Here is an 18,815-nt window from a genome sequence, read left to right on the forward strand (position 1 = left end):
GCTTTATTGCTGGTATTGCCAGTGATGGCAACAAAGGACTGATCCCAGACTGTGAATGTGCACATTCCTGTCACATCACAGAGAGGAAAGAATGCTCAGGATGTAAAGAACAGTTTCTTCCAATCTGGAAACAGCAATGAATCTAAGCCTCAGTTTAGGAATGCTCCTAAGATAGCATTTTATTCAAAAAGTATGCACCTTTTAATTTTCATGAAGTTTTTGCAAATGTCTGCCAGCTGAATTTTGGTTCTTTCATTTTTCCTTTACAGATGACGACTTTTTTCATGAGCTTCCAGAAACTTTTCCATCTGATCCTCCAGAGCCATTGCCCCACTTCCTCATTGAACCCGAAGAGGCTTACATTGTGAAGAACAAGCCTGTGAATCTGTACTGCAAAGCAAGCCCAGCCACACAAATCTATTTTAAGTGCAACAGCGAGTGGGTTCATCAGAAGGACCATGTGGTGGACGAGAGGGTAGATGAAACCTCTGGTGAGTTTGTGTAATGTTGTGAAGGGATGAGAATGAGCACCATTAATATCAAGCCCACTGTTGTAATCTAGCCGCTGTTTCATATGGCAGCTGCTTTTCTTTACTCCTGTTACAGCTGGGATTTCCATATCTGGCATTACAAAACGTTCCTGTCATAGCACAGGGGTGGTGCCTGCATCCAAGTCAGCTGGTGGAACAGGAGTGTAGAGCACCATGACCAAATCTGAAACCAGAAAACCAGGAGAACCATACACAAATGAAATGAAACTCCTTTCTTCTGACAGGTCTACTCCCAGTTCACTTCCCCAGTGTCACAAATTCACAGTGGTTTCCCTGTGATGTTGTCTCAGACTGAGAAACAACATTCTCCCCAAAGTGTCAAGGAGCAATTGGGTTGTTACTAGAATGATGTTTGCTTGGGGAAATATGAGTAAAAAAGGAGAAATTTAATCAGTTTTCAGCAAGAAAGAAGGAGAAAGCACACCTGGGCACACTTTAGAGCACTATTGATCCAGAGCAAGCACCTTGCTGTTATTCATTGTACTGCTCTGCCTGCTCCATAGAGCCTGTAAGGAGGACTGCAGTATCTTAGCATCCTTCCTCAGCCAATACCAGAAATCCCACTGACATCCATGGAAGTAAAACAGGATCCTCATAGAACAAAAAAAAAAAAAAAAAAAAAAAAAAAAAAAAAAAAAAAAAAAAAAATAGAGAGCAGGGTTAAAAACTTGAGTAATAAAGCAGAGTTTGGGAAGACTGGTAATCAATAGAGTCTGAGACACCGGCAAGGAGAGAAGCAGGACTTACTGCTGTTTTGATGGCCCTGAGAAATAACTGGATACCAAGCGAGAAGGTACTTTCCGTTTGGGAATTGCACCACCACTTGGTCTAATTACTTAGAAAAATAACTCCACCAGATGTCTTGGAAGTCTCTTGTGAACCAGGTTTTATTTGTTTCAGCTCATTTATTTGCACAGAGATCAAAAGCATAAGCTTTTCATGGTACTCTCACTTGAAAAAGGGAAGGTTGGTGTAGGAAGAAAGGCTGTAAAAAAAAGTCTGTATTAGACTTGGGGCCTGTGTATTCATTTGTAAAAATTGGCTTTTCCACAAGTTGACTGCAGGAGAAACACTTGAAAAAAAAAAAATCCTGCTGCTTAATACATCTTCAGGATTTTTCATTCCATGGGAACCCAAGGGAATGAAGATGGGCAAACAGAAGGACAGCTATGACTGTTAATTTTTTAAGTTTTCATGAACATCACCATTTAGAAACATGAACGTTTTTCACTACAGGTGAAACATTCATTCTTTTTTTTTCATAAATCCCATTGTGGGAAAACTTGGTGATGCTGGAAAGGAAATTGAATTCTACAAGTGTAAAAGGCAAATCTTTAAAAGAGAAGCATCAAAATATTTCAGAGGATAAATATTTTGCATAATAAACAACAGCGATTATATGCAAATGGGAGCCATTATCAATTAAAGATTAATATGATCTACTAGAGTTCAGTGGAGGGAAGAGGGTGTCAGAAGCTGTGCATGTCATATTATTAGCGCAAGAACCACAAAATTAGTCACACTAATAGCTTTTTAAAATGAAACTGTCATCAAGATCCAAATTTATCAGTCAGCCTGGTTGTTGCCAGAATATTGGTTAATGCATGTCACAGCTGCAGTGTTTGTGCACCTTCCTGTCGGCAGATTTGGAATCTAGGGCTTGTAGTACATAAGTGGTATAGAAAAGGGTAAAGAATTTAATTAAGGTTGTGGTAAAATAGTATTTTCTATATAGCAATGGAAGCAATATTCACTGCAGCTTAAGCTGCAGAAAAAAAATTGCAGGAGATGGTGAGAATTCATTCTGGCACCAAAAGAAGGAGATATCAGCTTGGCAGCTTGCACCAGTCAGGCTGGCAAAGCCCTTGGACTCTATCACTTTTGAGACTATTTTGGTTTCTTTTGCTATTTTTGACTATCTAGTACCTAGGGCACAGAAGTAATGACTTAGCTGCCCAGAGGGTGATGTAAGGATCCCTCTAGGTCCAAACCTACCTGCTGCTGATGCTGCTTCCTGACTTGCGGTTAGAGAGGCAGGAGAAACTGCCCACAAACCAGATTAGGTCTAGACTTCCCATGGGTGACCTGGGGCTCTAACACACCGCGTTTCTGCAGGGTCAGTTGTGTGTCCCAGCAACTGAAAACTGGGTGCTTCGTTCTTTCCTGGTATTTTACTTCTCCTAAGGAGGGAGATATTCTGCTGCTGGGTTTGAACCAGGCTTTCAATTCTTTATGTAGACAAGCAAAGCAAAGAAAAACAAGGCAAACAGACAATAAAATATGAGAGGAAAAGTGTAAAGGTCACTTGTGCTTTCTTTTCTAAAGGATGAGTAATCAGGAAGAAAGTGCACTAAAATACAGGTGTGATGCTAGCAGTACATCACCTTGGGATTGTAAATGATGCATGAAAGAGAGAAATAGGTTTTGATTTGCAAAAGATTATGTGTTCATGGACTTTGAACCTGTGCCCAGGAATGAAATCTATGTAGAGATGATTAACTCTTCTTATAAGGCAAATTTGTTTGTGTCATTGAGAAGACCAGAGAAAACAGCACAGCAATAGCAATGGCACATGAGATGGAATTAGAGTGCAGCCAAGCTCTCCTTGAAGAGACCTACTAGACAGAAATGTTATATGTATTAATTTTTAAGAGCGGGAAATAAATATTAATATAATTGTTCTCTGTATTTTTTTCTTTGTGAAGGAGAGAAGGAACAAAATGAGAGTAATAGTTATATATACTTTGCACTGTGGGGTTTTTTTAAACAGTGGGTAAAGCATTGCTCCGTGGGAGCTGTTGCCTTCTGGTTGGACAGGATGAGAACCATAATATTGGCAGGGTGTTCTAGTACCACTTTATTTAATTAAATTAGCCTGAAGAGAGAGCCTTGCAAAATACTTTATACTGATAGAGTCTGAGAAACCTGAGGCTTTTCACAGAAGATCATTACATTCTGTTTTTAAATCCTCAGAATCACTGGAATTTTTCTTCTTTATGAAAAAAGCTGAGCGTTGTCATAAAGAAATCAAATGGGTGCTTTGGAAATGTCTAGTGTACATCTTTGACTCGTTCATTTCCTATGTATATGAAATACAGGGCAGGGCATTGTCTTTTTTATGCCTTTATGTCTCTGGAATATTTTCCCATTAATGCAGGGGAAAAAATAAGAAAAAGAACACTGGTTTTAGAAAACAGAGATGAGAGTTCTTTTGAGGGAAGACATTTGATTTTATGGCTGACTGTCATAAAAGATAACAGCAACAAAAATAAAAGGAGCCCTGTAGAACTGATGCTTTTGGGGGCAAGAAAATTCCATTGTTACAGGGCAGGAAGTTCAATAGCATCAATAATTGTTAGAGCAGTTTGTGCACATTTTACAAATTACTGTATCTCTGAAAATAACTATGGAAAAGATTTTTTTGCAATGAGGATGGAAAAACACTGAAACAGGTTGTTCGAGAGGTGATGGATGCCTCATCCCTGCAAACATTCATGGCCAGGCTGAATGGGGCTCTGAGCAACCTGATTTAGTTGAAGATGTCCCTGCTCATTGTAGGGCATTTGAGTAGATGACCTTAAAGCTCCCTTTGAACCTGCACTATTCTGTGATTTTTATTTTGCATGTGTGCTTTTATGGAGAAATATTTTCCAAGACACACAGACCAGTTCTGCAGTGGTGGGAGAATTGTGAACATATAGAAAATCAGTGTCTTGCACCTCTTTCATTTGTCCAGAGGGATGAAATGCTGCTATATCAAACCCCACATCCCAGTGATGTACAAGAGAAAAGCAGAAAAAAATCTGGGGCTTTTTTTTTGTCTTTCTAGTTTGGATATGCATTGTAATATTTTCTCTGTGACTATTAAGGTGAAATGGTCTATAAACCCTCTCTTGCCCTCTGCAACGCCAGGGACATGTTCTTCTCTCTCCTTCAAGCAAGGAGAAAACATTTGTGATGCTTTAAGTGCTAATTAAATAGACATATTGGGCAATTCACCCAGCATTATTGTTTGCATACACTGTCTGTCTTCTTTTGCTGGGATGCATAGGGAGAGGAGGTCTTGGGGACTTTGCTGATGACCCCCTCCTTTTGTCTGTTTAAGAGAGTTTATCAAACTGCACTTGGAGTGGACAAATATGCACTTCTTTTCAGAGAGAAACCTGACTTCTTTTTCTTCAGTTTCTTTACATAGCCACCACTGAAATTCCAATGCTTACCTCCCACCATTACCTTTCCCAATTAGTAAAGTATTTTAGGATGACTTGCAGATCCAATGAAAGGAGACCGAGCTTTTGACGTAGGGTCAGCATTGATCTGGCAAATAGGAGTTTGTTAACTTAAGCCATGGGTTTGGCAGCCTGTCGAGGGAGTAGATACCCAGCTAGCGAGTCTTTAATAGATCACCCTCTCAACAGAAAGATCAAGGATTGACATCTGCCCTTTTGCCTTTAAAACAGCTCTTACAAGATCCTGCAGCCAAGACAGCAGTGGGGAAGCCTTCACAGTCACTGTGCCCTTCTGGCACCATGTAGAGAGGCAGGAAAATCACTTCCAGCACAAGATGCTCTGTTGCTTCGTCTCCCTCTCTGTGTGTACATCTCATGAAAGTCATTTATTTTGGTGTTGGTCACACCACATATTAGAAGGCTACATTGCGCTAATGGCAAACGTTGTTGTTTAAACTGGGACTTCTGATTATACAGCAAAGGTCATCATACATTCTCTCATTTTGAGAAGTTGCATTCATTTATCTTAGTATTTTTTATAAAAAAGAAAACCCATTATTTCTTAGTATTGCATGTCTTTGAATAACAGTGTTGAAGAACTTAATTTGGCAGCTCAAATACAAAATTCCAGTGCCCCCAATCCCCAAGTAAGCAGAGCTCAGGGAGAGATGTGGAGGGATAATGTTTTACTCATTTCTCTTACCTCTAGATCTTCCTTTCCTTATGGCTATTTCCTTTCTCTGCACATCTTTTTTACTTAATCTCTTTTTGCATCTTGACATGTTGTAGCCTCCTAATTTTCTATATTATTTCTGAAGAATCCAAAGGATAAGGAAAAAGCTATTTTTCTGAGCAAATGTGGCCAGTGTTCCTATTAACTTCACTAAATATGTAGCAAGTGATGCTGAATGCTGCAGTTAGATTTACCCTGCAATATTTTGATTCTCTGGGGTAGAATACCTTGGGGTTATGTTACTAAGTGTAGGCACACATCATAGATAAGGATTGCTTTCATTCCACCATTGTCAGAAGTCATTTTATTTTCCGTTTGTCATTGCATCAAATCCATTACAGACATCAAGCACCCATATACAAAATAATTATTTCTCAGCAACATATTGCCAATTTTTAGCTCTGCTCCTTCAATACTCTGCCCTAATTCAGCTCATTTCAAGGAAATTTAAAAATGTGTCAGAGTATCTCTTCCCAAATACTCCTATTAATAGTTTTGAGATGTGGGTTAGAATTGATACTACAATCTGTTCTCTTCCATAATTTGAAGTCTGTTTCCTCTCTGGAAGGTTGCTGCAAGTGAAACATGTTTATGTATGTATGGTCTGAAAGGCTGCAGGTGGTGCAGAAAGAAGCACATAACTCAGTTTCTCCAAAGAACTGGAACTCTCCGGGGAAATACAGGCTCTTTGCTTCCATAAAACATATCAAGAAACCTATGGGGTTTTTCCCTACTTGAAATTTCAGTCGCAGACTTTTTTCCTGTCACTTGGGCCATCTTCTTTCTGCCTGTCAGTCCCTGTGGCCTGACAGGAAGCTCTCCTGGGGTACAGGAGCCCTGTGCCCATCAGTGCTGCAAGAGAAGTTCTCTCTTCTCACAGGTTGCATCTTCAAAATCAGCTGCTGGGAACGTGTTTTCCTCTCACCCAGATCAAGGGAATACCCAACAACAAAGCTGCTGCAGACAGTGTTTTCAAGTAGACAAAGTTTGCACTTCTATCTTGAGCAATTAGTATATTTGGATAGAAAAAATAGCTGTTTTGGAAGCTTCAGAAGAAACACACAGAGAGGCAGAGAGCCACCACTTTCTAGGATATGCATTTAAAATAGCAGGGGTTTTTGTTGAAGTGAGTGAAGAAATTGCTACAGTCAGGGCATACCTGAAGAAGGGAAATAAATTTTTGTTAACAGAATAAGACCACTGGACCAGATATTTGCTTAGAGGCAAATCTCATAGGCAATAACAAGACTCCCCCTAAGCCCAGGGAGATTATTTTTTTGTTTAGAGGTCTGCAAAAGTCTTGAGGATTTTTGAGTTAAACTCAACTGAGTATTGGATTCACTTACAGTATGTGCATTAATATACCAATTATTTCTTATTTAATCAAACTGTTATATGTGGGGGCTTTGTCCCTCTAAGCCTTTGTGGAAGGCTGCTCCAGCTCTTAGACCAAGACATCTTTTTTTTTTTTTTGTGTTCATAGGCATTGAGACATGCCTGTCCTTCTGCTACTGCTGTCCTTTCCAGCAGCTTTTTCCCTGTGGGGGTGTGTGCCCAGCCCCCTTTTGAGGCAGCAGCAGTGGACATCACAAACCCACTGCCCTCCTGTTGCTAAGCTGACTGGGGCAGGTTCTCCCAGCCTTGCTCTGTCCTTCAGGGTACTCAGGCATGCTAACAGGGGGCCCAGGGGGAGCTACTCCTCCTGCAAGTTAATCCCTCTCATGCTCCTCCTCTGGGTAATGATGGGCCCATGGGAGGGTCATTTGCCCATTCCAGATTTTCTGTATATTCACCATGTATCTGAGTGATTACTCAGTGTCTCTGTGATTTACCTCTGCAAAGTGCTTTGGGACCAAAAGATAAAAGCATTAGGATATTTATTTCTTACTGCAGCATTAACTTCCTATCTGCAGCTGTTTGCCTAATTGTCCTGGAGGTTTCCTGTGGGCTTCTAGAAAAATAAATCTGAGACAGGAAATAAAGTTATTTAAAATAATTAGAAGAAGGAATATGGATGCCTCTTGCATTCATCTGAAGCATTTGAGGACCCCACTGAGTATTTCCGGCCTACATCTTCTCTCTTCCAAGTTTTTCCTTCATTAAACCCTTTGTTACACGCTCCTAAATCCCATTAATTCCCCAAGAGACATCTTCTGACATCAGTCCACCCACCACAGCTTCAGACTAGCCACAACTTTGCACAGCAGTGCTTCCTATTTCCATCCATATCCCCCAGCTCTTTTTGAGCCCCTTGTGTGGGATCTGGAGCCCCTGTGGCGAGGGTGGTCTGATGCCTGAAAGGCTCATAAATGTGCTCTTGATTTGGAAGTGAGTCCCAAAGCCCAGTATCCATCCTGCACCCACGGACCTAAATGGAAAACAGCTGTTTCTTGGATACAGTAGTGGCAGAAAAGAAGAGCATAGTGGAAAAGAAGAGCAGAGCTAAGGTATTGTGTGCTGTCAAACAAAAGTGCCTCAGTCAGTAGCATCTTGGCAGGAACACTTGCATCCTGAAAGTGTAGATTTTTCTGTTAATTAAATATGAGAATGAGTAGGACTAGTAGAGCTGTAGTTCCTTTACAAAAATACCTGGAAATACTCAGGGAAATAGAAAGTCAAAATTATACCTGACTTTTACTTCTATGCAAACAAGTTATAGTGTGATGCAACCAGATTATCTGGCTATAGTCTAACACTCTTTAGAGACATTGGGGTCTTAATGACTGTGCTAAACATTTAAGTGTTTTGCAGACTCCCTTGATGTCTATCTAAGCTTGTGTCTCAGTGGTATCTTCTATGTTTTCCTTTATCAGCTTGTTAGGCAGAGAAATCACCAGAGAAGAATTCCTATTCCTTAAAACTACATTGGAGAAATCCTTTCCTTTTAAAACTTTTTTAATGTGGTTCTTTTTTATATTTTTTTTAGGGGGAAAAAAGCATTTGTATGGCGCAAAGCTTAGCACATAGATCAGATTTAGCGAGGCTCTTTTTGCTCTGCAGGTAGGGTGCCAAATCATCGCTAACGTTATGAAGGGAATGAGAGGTGCCTGTCACATGCAGCTCTGACCCATACAGGATCTAATTTTGTGCTGCCTTTACAGGTTCACTGCCTGTATTCATTTTGTCGTTCCCATGCATTCCCAATTTGTACATAAATGAGCAGCATGATGTGGTAAGTACCAGCAGAGCTGCCATTCACCTGCAAGGTTACGTACAGCTCTTTCTCCTCAGGCTTTGTTGGAATGCCTTTCACAATTCCTCATAACTTCTCATCCTCTTCATACTTTGATTGTAAGAGTAAAAAGTGAGTCTTTTGTCAGACACTTCTGTGTCTTCTATTCCCTGAATACAAATCTTTAGGCCCTTGCAGCCTCTTTTTTGCTTCCAGGTTTTGATTCAGAGAGGATCTTGGTTGGTTCGTTGCAATTTTTGGGTTCCCAGTGACTTGTATAATAATGTTTTTGTAATGCGTGCTGACACTGCACCTGGGTTGGTTGCTGCACCCTCCTCTGAAGAGGAGTAAGGACTGCTAGCCCTGAGGAACAGCAGTGCCTAGAAGTAGATCAGGTTTGCTTTGGGGGTTAGGTTGAGTGCTTTTGGTTTTCAGCTAAGGTGGAAACCAGTATTGGAATTCAGAGTGGTGGGGTACCTAGAAAAAAAAAAAAGAGAAAAAGGAAGTATTTAGACCTACAGGGATACTTTGATGGTATTTACTTACATAATTTAAAAGGTCTTTTTTTCATGTCAAAGTCACACGGATCTGCAGAGGAACTTGCTTGCATCCCTGGTGCCCCCCTGTAGCGGGCCAGTATCATGAACTGTGCTGTACCCAGCTGTACACACCAAAGGACTTCTGTGACCACCAGGCTGCCTTTTTGCATGCCTTCCTGCCATGATTCCTTTGTTCACTGCAAACTAAGAAAAACCTCCTGGTGTTCAGGAGCTGGTGTTTTGACTGCTGCCCTGGCACAACTCTGAAAACATGCTGGGTGGGGGAGCAGACAGTAAATTCCCAGAGCTTCATCTCTGTGTGGAGAAAGTCACTTCACTTGACAGCACAGTGGACAAAGCTGCTTTGAAAGCAGCTGCTAGCCTTTTTCTTCTTTTCTTTTTATTTTCTTTTTTTTTTTTTCAAGATACCCAGGTCAGCTGTGAAATGCCATCCCCAGCATGCAGAACAATGGCAAAAAATGATGGAGGTCTTAAACTTCTTCCTCAACCTGCTGTTCCTGCACATTGCAGAATAAAAAAATAGGAAAACAACTGCTGAGGAGGCTCCCCAGTGACCCCTTGTGTCACATTGAGACTGTCCTTGTTCCCACAATAGCTGCACCAGCCACTGAACTGTGTCATTGCATCAAGTTCACAGAAATAAGGCATTTTCATGTAGTCTCTGCTTCTCAAAGCAATGCAGAGTGGATGTGGTACATGTGTACATGTGCAGATACATGTTTTATATCTGTAACATGTATAAGTTGGTAAGTCAGTAAAATAAACAACTTGATCCATATTTTTATATATAAATTTACACAGAAACCCATTTATTGTTCATTTTCCTGCCCCCCCCCCCCCCCCCCCACTGTGCAAGGGAATGTAAACATGCTGTTCAAAATTCAGATGTTCTCATTTGGCTTCCCAGATGTTTGAAGTTCAATAGATTTCTTATTTTGTTGTTGTTTTTTCATAATTTCCTCTGCTTCATCTTGTGAAGTGCTAAACCATTATTTCTTTTTGCCTGCACATTGAGATTCATCTGTAGGCTCTAAACTGCCTCAAAAGTGCTTCAATTTTGCATGAGCACTAAGCTGGGGACTGGGAAGCATTACCCACTGCTGAAGGCCCAGATCATTAAAACGAGCATGTAAATCCTCTGAACCAGAAATGAAAAGTGAACAGATCTTCTTTGTGAAGTCTCAACTGCTGCTTTAAGTAAAACGTGAACCATTGGCATGTTTTTTCCTGGCCCTTGAAAAAACTAAACCAACATCTTTTCTCAGCTGCATGTTCCTCAATCAAAGGAAGGGAAAATTGGGCTATGACCCAAGAGCTGGAGCTGCTCAGAGCTCTTACTCCTGCTTTTCTGTGTGGACAACCTGTCTTCTTTCCACCCCCTGTAAGTAGCACCAGCCAGGCAAGGAATTGTTTGGGGATTGCCACCTGGGGTTTCTTAGTGTCAGGATAACTTTTGGGTCAAGATGCTTCAATTCACAATTGTTTCTGCTCTTAGATTTCAGCCTCTGTGAGTTCAGAAGTTATGATGGCCATTGTTAAATGTAAATATATATTTATAGGGAGGTTTTCTTTGGAGTCCTGCTGCACTGGAGCTTATTGCTTTTGTTCCAGGAAAAAGGAAAAAAGGAATGTGGCAGCTGCTGGCACATATTTTTGTATGTGGAAGACAGCAATGAATTTTGAAGCAATTTGTACATATTTGCAAAAACTGCTGTCAACCAGAAAATAGCCTTCATTAAGAAACAAAGGGGGAGGCGTTTTTCTTTTATCTCTGGTTTGAAGGCTGAGAACAAGCAATCCAATGCTGTTCCAAGGTATTAAACAGCAGTAGTTCAAGGGTGATGTAAAGCAATCAGCTGCTGAGATTGGCCAGGGGAGGAGATAGCAGAGGGACAATTTTACCTTCCCAAGTGGACAAACCCACAGGGCTGTACTGGCCACCCCCACCATGCTGGCAGGCACCAGGGCACATGTCTTGTTTACCACCAGCATCCAAGAACTCGGTTTTGAAATCTCCCCTGCATCTCATACAACTTGGTCCTTCAGTTGTTAATGGGAAAAGAACAAAACCACCTTGTTTTCACTGAAAGAAAACAAAACCCAAACAGAATACGTGTTCTTTAATTCCAATTCAAAATAAAATCCCTCTGAAGACAGTCCTTTGTAATTTTTGTTTAAGTCAGTTGCTAAAAAATATTAGGGGAGCTGGGATTTTAGCTTACCTTGATACCATTAGGTGGTAATTAGATAACATAGGTAGGGGATTCCAGCCAGTGCAGCTCTGACATGGATTTTAGAGCAATCTTGACTTTATTATGCTGTTGCCTTCACCTGTGTTAATTTGAGTTCAGAACATATCTGTTTCCTAAAGAGAAAGTTATGAAGAGACCAAAAATAGCTGGAAGCCTTTAATTTAAATATTTAAGCTAATATTTGTGGGAAATTGTTTGTGATCTTTACACAGTTATTTCATATTGCCAGCCAGCCTCAATTTACGTAAAAGCAGTATATTGAGACAAAACCAGGTGTAGGCAGTCACAGTGTGAAGGATTACTGGGTGTAAAAGCTGTTTACTCTTTTAAACTATCTCTGGATATCTATCTGTCTATCTGTCTTTTGTTAAGATTACAGGTACTCTATATAGAAAATAAGCTATAGGCAAAGTGTGCCATTCTGCAATCATCTCAGTCCTATTATGGTGCACAGAATACATTTTTCTCAGCAAGAACTTTAATATTTGAAGCTGTTCTTCTTGTGCATAGCCTATTTATTCATTTTTAAACATCAAATTCTATAGCTTAAGTACTCTGATATATTCTAGTGGAATAACTCTCTGACTGCGAGGGATCCATCTCTGCAAGAGGGTAAATAAATTTAAATTCCTGCATAGCACTGATTTTGAATTTTTTTCCTTTGTAAAAAATTTACTTCACCAAGTAAAGCAAAGAGACACAGATTGTTTATAGCACCTATGATGAACAATTAAATGAATTGGATAGGTCATTCCAGACTATCCAGACTATCTTTTTACTATAAGTAAAAAGTTACTTTGGTCACTTATATTTTGCCATTAAAGGTAAAAGGACAAAAGACTTCATAAAAAGAAACAAAGCTGTTTCCCTTTTGTTCAATCTGTTTACAGTCATACCACTTTGACTTATGGTCTTGGCCACCTTCATGAGGCAAAAACTGTGCTACTGTTTTAAGTGGGTTTTTTTTTGTTGAAGCTTTGTTTGAACTCTTAAGACACATGAGGAATATGAGGAACAAAATTTGATTCTATAGCAGCATGGGTGTTTCATGGGGGTGTAGAGGAATGCCCCTAGCCCAGAGCTGTTTTGCTGCTGGCTCCACAAAGCCTCTTTACATCAATCAGAAACACTGTCCCTGCTCTCTGTGTCCTCTCCAAGCAGTGAGAAAGGAGATTTGGGGTCTCACCTACTTGGGGGAACCTGGGCCTCTCTAAGCAGGGAGAGAACCAACAGCACAAAATATCAGGTTTGTGAGGATGGTCTGAGAAGTGACTTTCCAAAATTGAATGTGTAAAGGGTTGCAAGTTACCTTTGTGAAAACAGGCTGTATTTCCATACTTATTGGCAGTGGCTGCAATGTACCTGTCATCTATATGCAGGTATTACTGCAATGTCTTTTTCCAGACCAGTAGGTCATAAAGTTCCATCTACTTGAGAAATGTGTTCTTTGGCGTATGTGATTACTAATTAATGAAATACCTTTTGGGCAAATGAAAGCACAAAAGCACAGAAACGGTTTGAACTACTTACAGAGAAAATAAACAAAGTATCCATGCAGTTTCTTAGAGTTTTTGTAAGTGCAATTTAGTCTTGTGACTAAATAGTTCCTGTTTACTCTTCTGCCAGAGGGTTCAAACACATACCAAAGTAGCGCTTTCACCAAAATTGCTCTATCAAATCCTGAGAAGTATTTTCACAGGTCTTGGGTATTAATATCAAATGCTGAACAGTTATGACAGCCAAAATATATCAAAACAGTTTCTTGGCAGAATGATGCCCAGTGAGGTGTAGATATTAACTCTGTGACCTAGACTGACTCCAGGCTGAATAATTACATTTGATTAATTGATAATAATTTTCTGTTTTCTGATATTTTTGGTGATCATTTATTGTCTTGTGAAGTCTTATTTGGTCATAGAGCCTTGAGACATTTTTGTTTCCCTAGAAAGAAATGCATCTGATCAGCAAATCTGTTTCTTTTAAAGTCATTGGGAAATTTGCCAATTACTTCAGTGGATGCAATGTGGAAGCCATGAGTTATAACTGCAGTTATCAATAATCTGCCATAATATCTACAATTACATTGCATTTGCATACATTAAAAAAAGATAACGTTTGTGCCTCTGAAGACCAGATAATCTACCTCACAGTTTGTATAGCCAGCTAAGTTAAGCGCTTGGGGACTGTGTGTATGAAGTGTGTCTTTGCTTTATTGTGTTTCTAGGATACAGTTATAATAAAAGACCATGCATATAAGGCATGATTCCCTCTTCACATTTCCTTTTGCTTCATGAGAGGTATTAACTTAGATTTTGATATACACCACGAGCTAGTGCCTCTCCCTGTGCTTATTAGCAGTAGGCAGACTGAGAAAGATTCCTTCCACCCTCTGCCTTTCTCTGCCCATTAATCCCTCATAACCTGCAAATACAGAAATAAGTAAAGTTCTAGTTCCTTCCTACCCCTTTTCAGAGACCAAGTTGTATTAGTCCCAGAAATACATTTATTTTATTGAAATGAATAATTGAAAAGGCTGTGCTAGTAAGTAGGCAAAAGTTGTGACTTACAGACAACTTCTTAATTCACTGGACTGGAACATAATTGCAGACCAGTTATGACAAATGTCACAAGCCTTCTTCATTGCTGTCCTCCATCCTGAACTGGACAGAAAACTACTAGGAAAAAAGAATATCTTAGACTTCTTGTCATGCTTTAGGTCCAGCTGGTGACTGAGCTACATACAGTCATTCACTCCCATGGTGGGATGGGGCTGAGAATACAGCAGGTAAAAGTGAGGGAACTCATGGGTTGAGATAAAGGCAGTTTAATAGGTAAACCAGAAACTGTGCAAGCAAAGCAAAGAATTCATTCAACACTTGGTAGGCAGGCAGGTGTTCCCTGGAAAGCATGGCTCCATCACAGGTGACTTTGCAGGACAGATACGGCCACTCTGAACATCTTCCTTATTCTTCTCTCAGCTTATACGCTGAGCATGTCAGGGATATCCCTTTGGTCAGCTTTTTGTGGATTTACAGAAGGAACCTGTCAAGCATTCTAGCTGCCCACATTGCAGTTATTTCCCTTCAACTGTTTGTTATGGCATTGCTTGAAATAGGAAGATCCTGACTTCTTGTGGGTTGTTCCAGCATCTAAGTGATTATTATGTAATTCTGGAAATGTGCAGCTTACTCAAGTGTTCAAAAAAAAACCCCATATTTATGCTGTGTATCTTAACCTGCTATATAGCTTAGCTGTATAAAGAACTAGACTGAAAAATACAATATATTTCTAAAGAGGAAGGTAAGGTCGAGGATTTACTCTCTGTGAGAAGATGATATTTTTTTAGCACAGTGACAAAGTAGGATTGGCCAGTAACAGGTAGGTATATGATGCATAAATTATTGCTAATTTCTTAGTGAGTCTTGTCCTAAATATATTTGGGCAAAACACAGGGACTCATTTTATAAAGCAACTACTAATTTTGCTCTCAAAGATTGTACACTCACTTAAAATCAAGCAATTTGATAAACAGTTACCTGAATAAGAGGTGCAATATTTCCATTGCCTGGAAATATTGAGACATGGGGTTTTCAGCTTTTTCCCTCCTTTTTCCTTTTTTTTTTTCTTTTCCATTTCTCTAGGTAATGTTCTTTGGTGTAGAAGCAGAAGCAGGTCCAACAGAGATAAGATGAAGATCTCTGTTTGAAGTCATCATGCAAGGGTTTTCCTGCACTTGGTGCCCACGGGAGATGGATAAGCAATACACTCCTGAATGAAAGCAGACAGAGTGTGCCAGCTCCTCTGTGAAATCTGATGTGCAGCAGTGTGTCAGCTGGTAACAAGGCAGTTGCTATCTGAGATATCTCAGCAAATTGCAGTGTTTGCAGTATGGCCTAGAAAGGGATTTTCTGTTTGGGGTGATGTTGGAGTTTGCTAGCAGAAGGAATAAGATTGTGAGTTGGTACAACAAGGGAAGCATATCTCCTTGTGCTTGCCCCAGGTCTGAGGCTGGGTGTGTTTCAGCTGCTGAGGGTTTTCTCCTAAATCAGCATTGCTGTTTGTGCGATAAAGCACCAGTGGGTTGTGCCGGGAAGCAGTGGTGGAATCAAATCTCTGAGTTCTGGCCATTGGTCCTTATATCCCAGATGATCTTATGGCACCACCAACTGGTTTGATACATTTTGAGCTCTAGGAAGCATAGTTTACCTTAGAGATCAAGACACAATGATGGTTTTTTTTTTTTTGCTTGTAAGCAGAAAGAGGTAGAATTCATTTGCTACGGAAAGAAGGCGTGCATCTCTTTGGTCATGGCACAACTGTTGATACTACTCAAAGACCAAATTACTCTGAATAACCTGAAACCTGTCAGTACTTCTCAGCCATCCCAAAAGGCATTACGAGGAGTAGCTTGTTATCTTGAATTAGAAAGCATCTCAGGAGGTCCAAGATAAAAATTCTGCTGGAGCATTCCTAAAGAGCAGCTATTTGTAGTATAGTTTTGTATCTTCCACAGACAATCAGAAAACAGCATTTGTGTCCTGAATGTTAAAGATATTTCATAATCATTATTAACCAGTATGGTCATTATGAGCATGCTTGTTTTGGCCCTTGGGTAACAAAGTTCACTGCTCCATCCAGCTCTGTCATAATCAGCCTTATTATAGAAACATAATATTGTAACCTTCAAAAGCTCCCTGGGCTAGTGCAGTAAAAACTGGGGGAATGAGCTGAATCTTCAGGCTAGCATCAGTTGCACTGGGAAACTATAACAATTTTATGGATGTAAGGTACATGCTCCTCCCCACCCTCTTCATGCTCTTCTCACCAGGACAAAAGCTATCCCTCAGACCCCTCTTGGAGCCAAATTAGCTCATCAAAGCAAAATAAGTTTATAACACAGTATGCACTGCATCTCAAATTCCCATGCACTGCTTTGATTTCCATTCTTTGGAGTGCTGTTACCATATTTTGAGTGTTACATTTCAAAGAGAAGAGCTATTAAGTGTTTCCCCCAAAGAATCTGATTATTCAATGGCTAAAGATGTCAAGGATAATGAAATAAAAAGGGAGCTGGGCTGTGATACTCTCTAGCAGGAAAATGCATCTCATTAGAGAGCATTCCCACCAGAGAAGTCTGTGGTGTTACATGCCTTAATTCCTTTCTGCTGCTAGGTTGTTGCCCAAGTTTGGGATGCAGGCAGCATGCAGCCGCAGTGACAGTGCACAACTGTGTGCAAACAGTAATTAATCATTGGCTCCCTGAATGGAGCCTCTGTGAGGCTGGAGGCAAATCAAAGGGCTGGCCTGCTTTCCAGCGCTTGAGGAACACGCCATGCTGTACAATTGGGAACATTCACGTTATGAATATCCCCTTGTAAGCCCTGTGGCAGGAGGCTGAGGGTAGCTGGCCTCCACAGGCTCAAGTCTGTGCTCAGCAGAAGGACCTGCTCTTTGGTGTTTGGTGATGGGGACAAACTGTGCATGCTCTGATCCAAAGATAATTCAGTTCAGTTTCCTGGCAATTCTGGAAAGAAAAAGAAAATCAATCTCGCTACACAAAAGATTTGTATGTGAATTTATATATTCAAGGTTGTTTGCAAGAGTGCATTTTTGAAATGGCAATGGTGTTCTCTATAGGCAGACATGCATTAGAAATTTGTTGATACTTGGGCATCATCAGCAAAGAGCAAATATGCTGAGAAAAGGCGTAAACACTTTCTCCCACCCCCACCCAGTAATTAAGAGCCTTTAGACCAGGGAGTGCATTTTGAAGCAGAGAAGGGGATTGTGTCAGTGTGAAACACAGTGGTTGTCATTAGAGGATCTACATATTTTGCCAGTGATGCTCACAGTGGTGTCTGAGACACCGCAAAATTTCCTTGCACTTAGAAGAAGCAAAAAGGCTTCCCCAGAGAGAGCACTCTGTGGAAAATGTGGGCAAATCTCGGTCTTCTTGGAAGGATGGCAAGTGGGTCACTGTCCTCATGGGTGCAAATGTGGGTTTGGGGGAGGGTTGTGCTGAGATAGGTTATGGAAGGCAGGGCCAGAGAGACTGTCAGGCACTGAATTTTTTTTCATTGTGTTATAAAATCCCTTTAAAAATATCCCAATATCTGCAGCATATATGACAGCAGCAGTGCCTGTCTTGCAGCTTGCAAGAACCATACTGCCATGCATATGCTCATCATTATGAAGTATCAGGACATTTTCTGCCATCCTAAAATCCATTTTCCTGGCAGCTCAGTGTCACAGTGAACAGGACTTCTCCCTGTGCTGTGTCTGTCAAGCAAAAATAGATGAAGTACAAAAGGGCTAAGGAAATCGTACAAATTGAATGATTATGTGGTTTTATGATATATCAAAATAAAACTGGTCTGGAATGTCCCTTGATGTAAATTGTCCTAGAGATGTGGTACAATTTATATTAGCTGAGGTGCTGTTCCTCCAATTTGTTTAAAATGCATGCTGTATGTGATGAAAGTCAAAATCTCAGCAATTAGTTTTTCACTCACCCACATCTCTCATTATGCAGATAAAGTGGGAGTTTCTTTTCCTTCGCATCCTCATGACAGTCTGTGTTGCTGAGTAGATATTTTTAGAGAACTGTGAGGTCTGCCAGCAACTTTGCAAGCAGATTTCTGAAACTACACTCGTTTTCTGTCCATCAGTAAGTCCAACACTGACCGGTGTTCCTTGCTCCCTGACAGGTCTGATTGTCCGGGAGGTCAGCATCGAGATTTCCCGGCAGCAAGTGGAGGAGCTCTTCGGGCCGGAGGATTACTGGTGCCAGTGCGTTGCCTGGAGCTCCGCAGGCACCACCAAGAGCCGCAAAGCCTACGTCCGCATTGCATGTGAGTGCTTGGGTGTGCAGCTGGGGTGATGGTGGTTGGCTGAGGGAAAGTGCAATCTCTGCCATTTCAGGGAGATATTTAGTTTCCAACCACTCTGTATTTTGTGCATGCATGTATTTATTGGTGCAAACTGAAAATATTCAGAAATATTCACAAGAGTTTTGTTTTGTTCTCTTCTTAAGAGCTAAACCTCATTCTCCTATGTGTGGCATCAAAACCAGTATTTATCAAGTGCAGCAGTTCTATGTCCCAATAAAATTGCCTGAAGCCAATGACTAGAAACCTTAACAAAGCAAGCTCTGGAAAGAGGTGATTGCTGTTCTTTTCACAGAACCACAGAATGGTTGAGTCTGGAAGGCACTTTGGAGGTCTTCTGATTCAACCATTGGCTCAAGCAGGGACACATAGAGACAATTACCCATGACCATCTCCAAATGCCTTTTGAATATCTCCAACAAAGGAGACCC

The 18,815-nt window shown here is 40.6% G+C and overlaps 1 protein-coding gene across 3 annotated transcripts in view; it reads left to right on the forward strand.

Annotated features, from left to right (window-relative positions):
* The window catches only part of UNC5C (unc-5 netrin receptor C), a 245,554-nt gene that overhangs the window by 156,396 nt on the left and 70,343 nt on the right, over window positions 1-18,815 (forward strand). For all 3 annotated transcript variants that reach the window (XM_038136418.1, XM_038136419.1, XM_038136420.1), the window contains exons 2-3: window positions 270-491; window positions 18,205-18,348. In XM_038136418.1, the coding sequence (XP_037992346.1) occupies window positions 270-491; window positions 18,205-18,348 (366 nt within the window). The remainder of the gene's footprint in view (window positions 1-269; window positions 492-18,204; window positions 18,349-18,815) is intronic.

This window comes from Motacilla alba, chromosome 4 (genome assembly GCF_015832195.1).
Source record: "Motacilla alba alba isolate MOTALB_02 chromosome 4, Motacilla_alba_V1.0_pri, whole genome shotgun sequence".
NCBI lineage: Eukaryota > Metazoa > Chordata > Aves > Passeriformes > Motacillidae > Motacilla > Motacilla alba.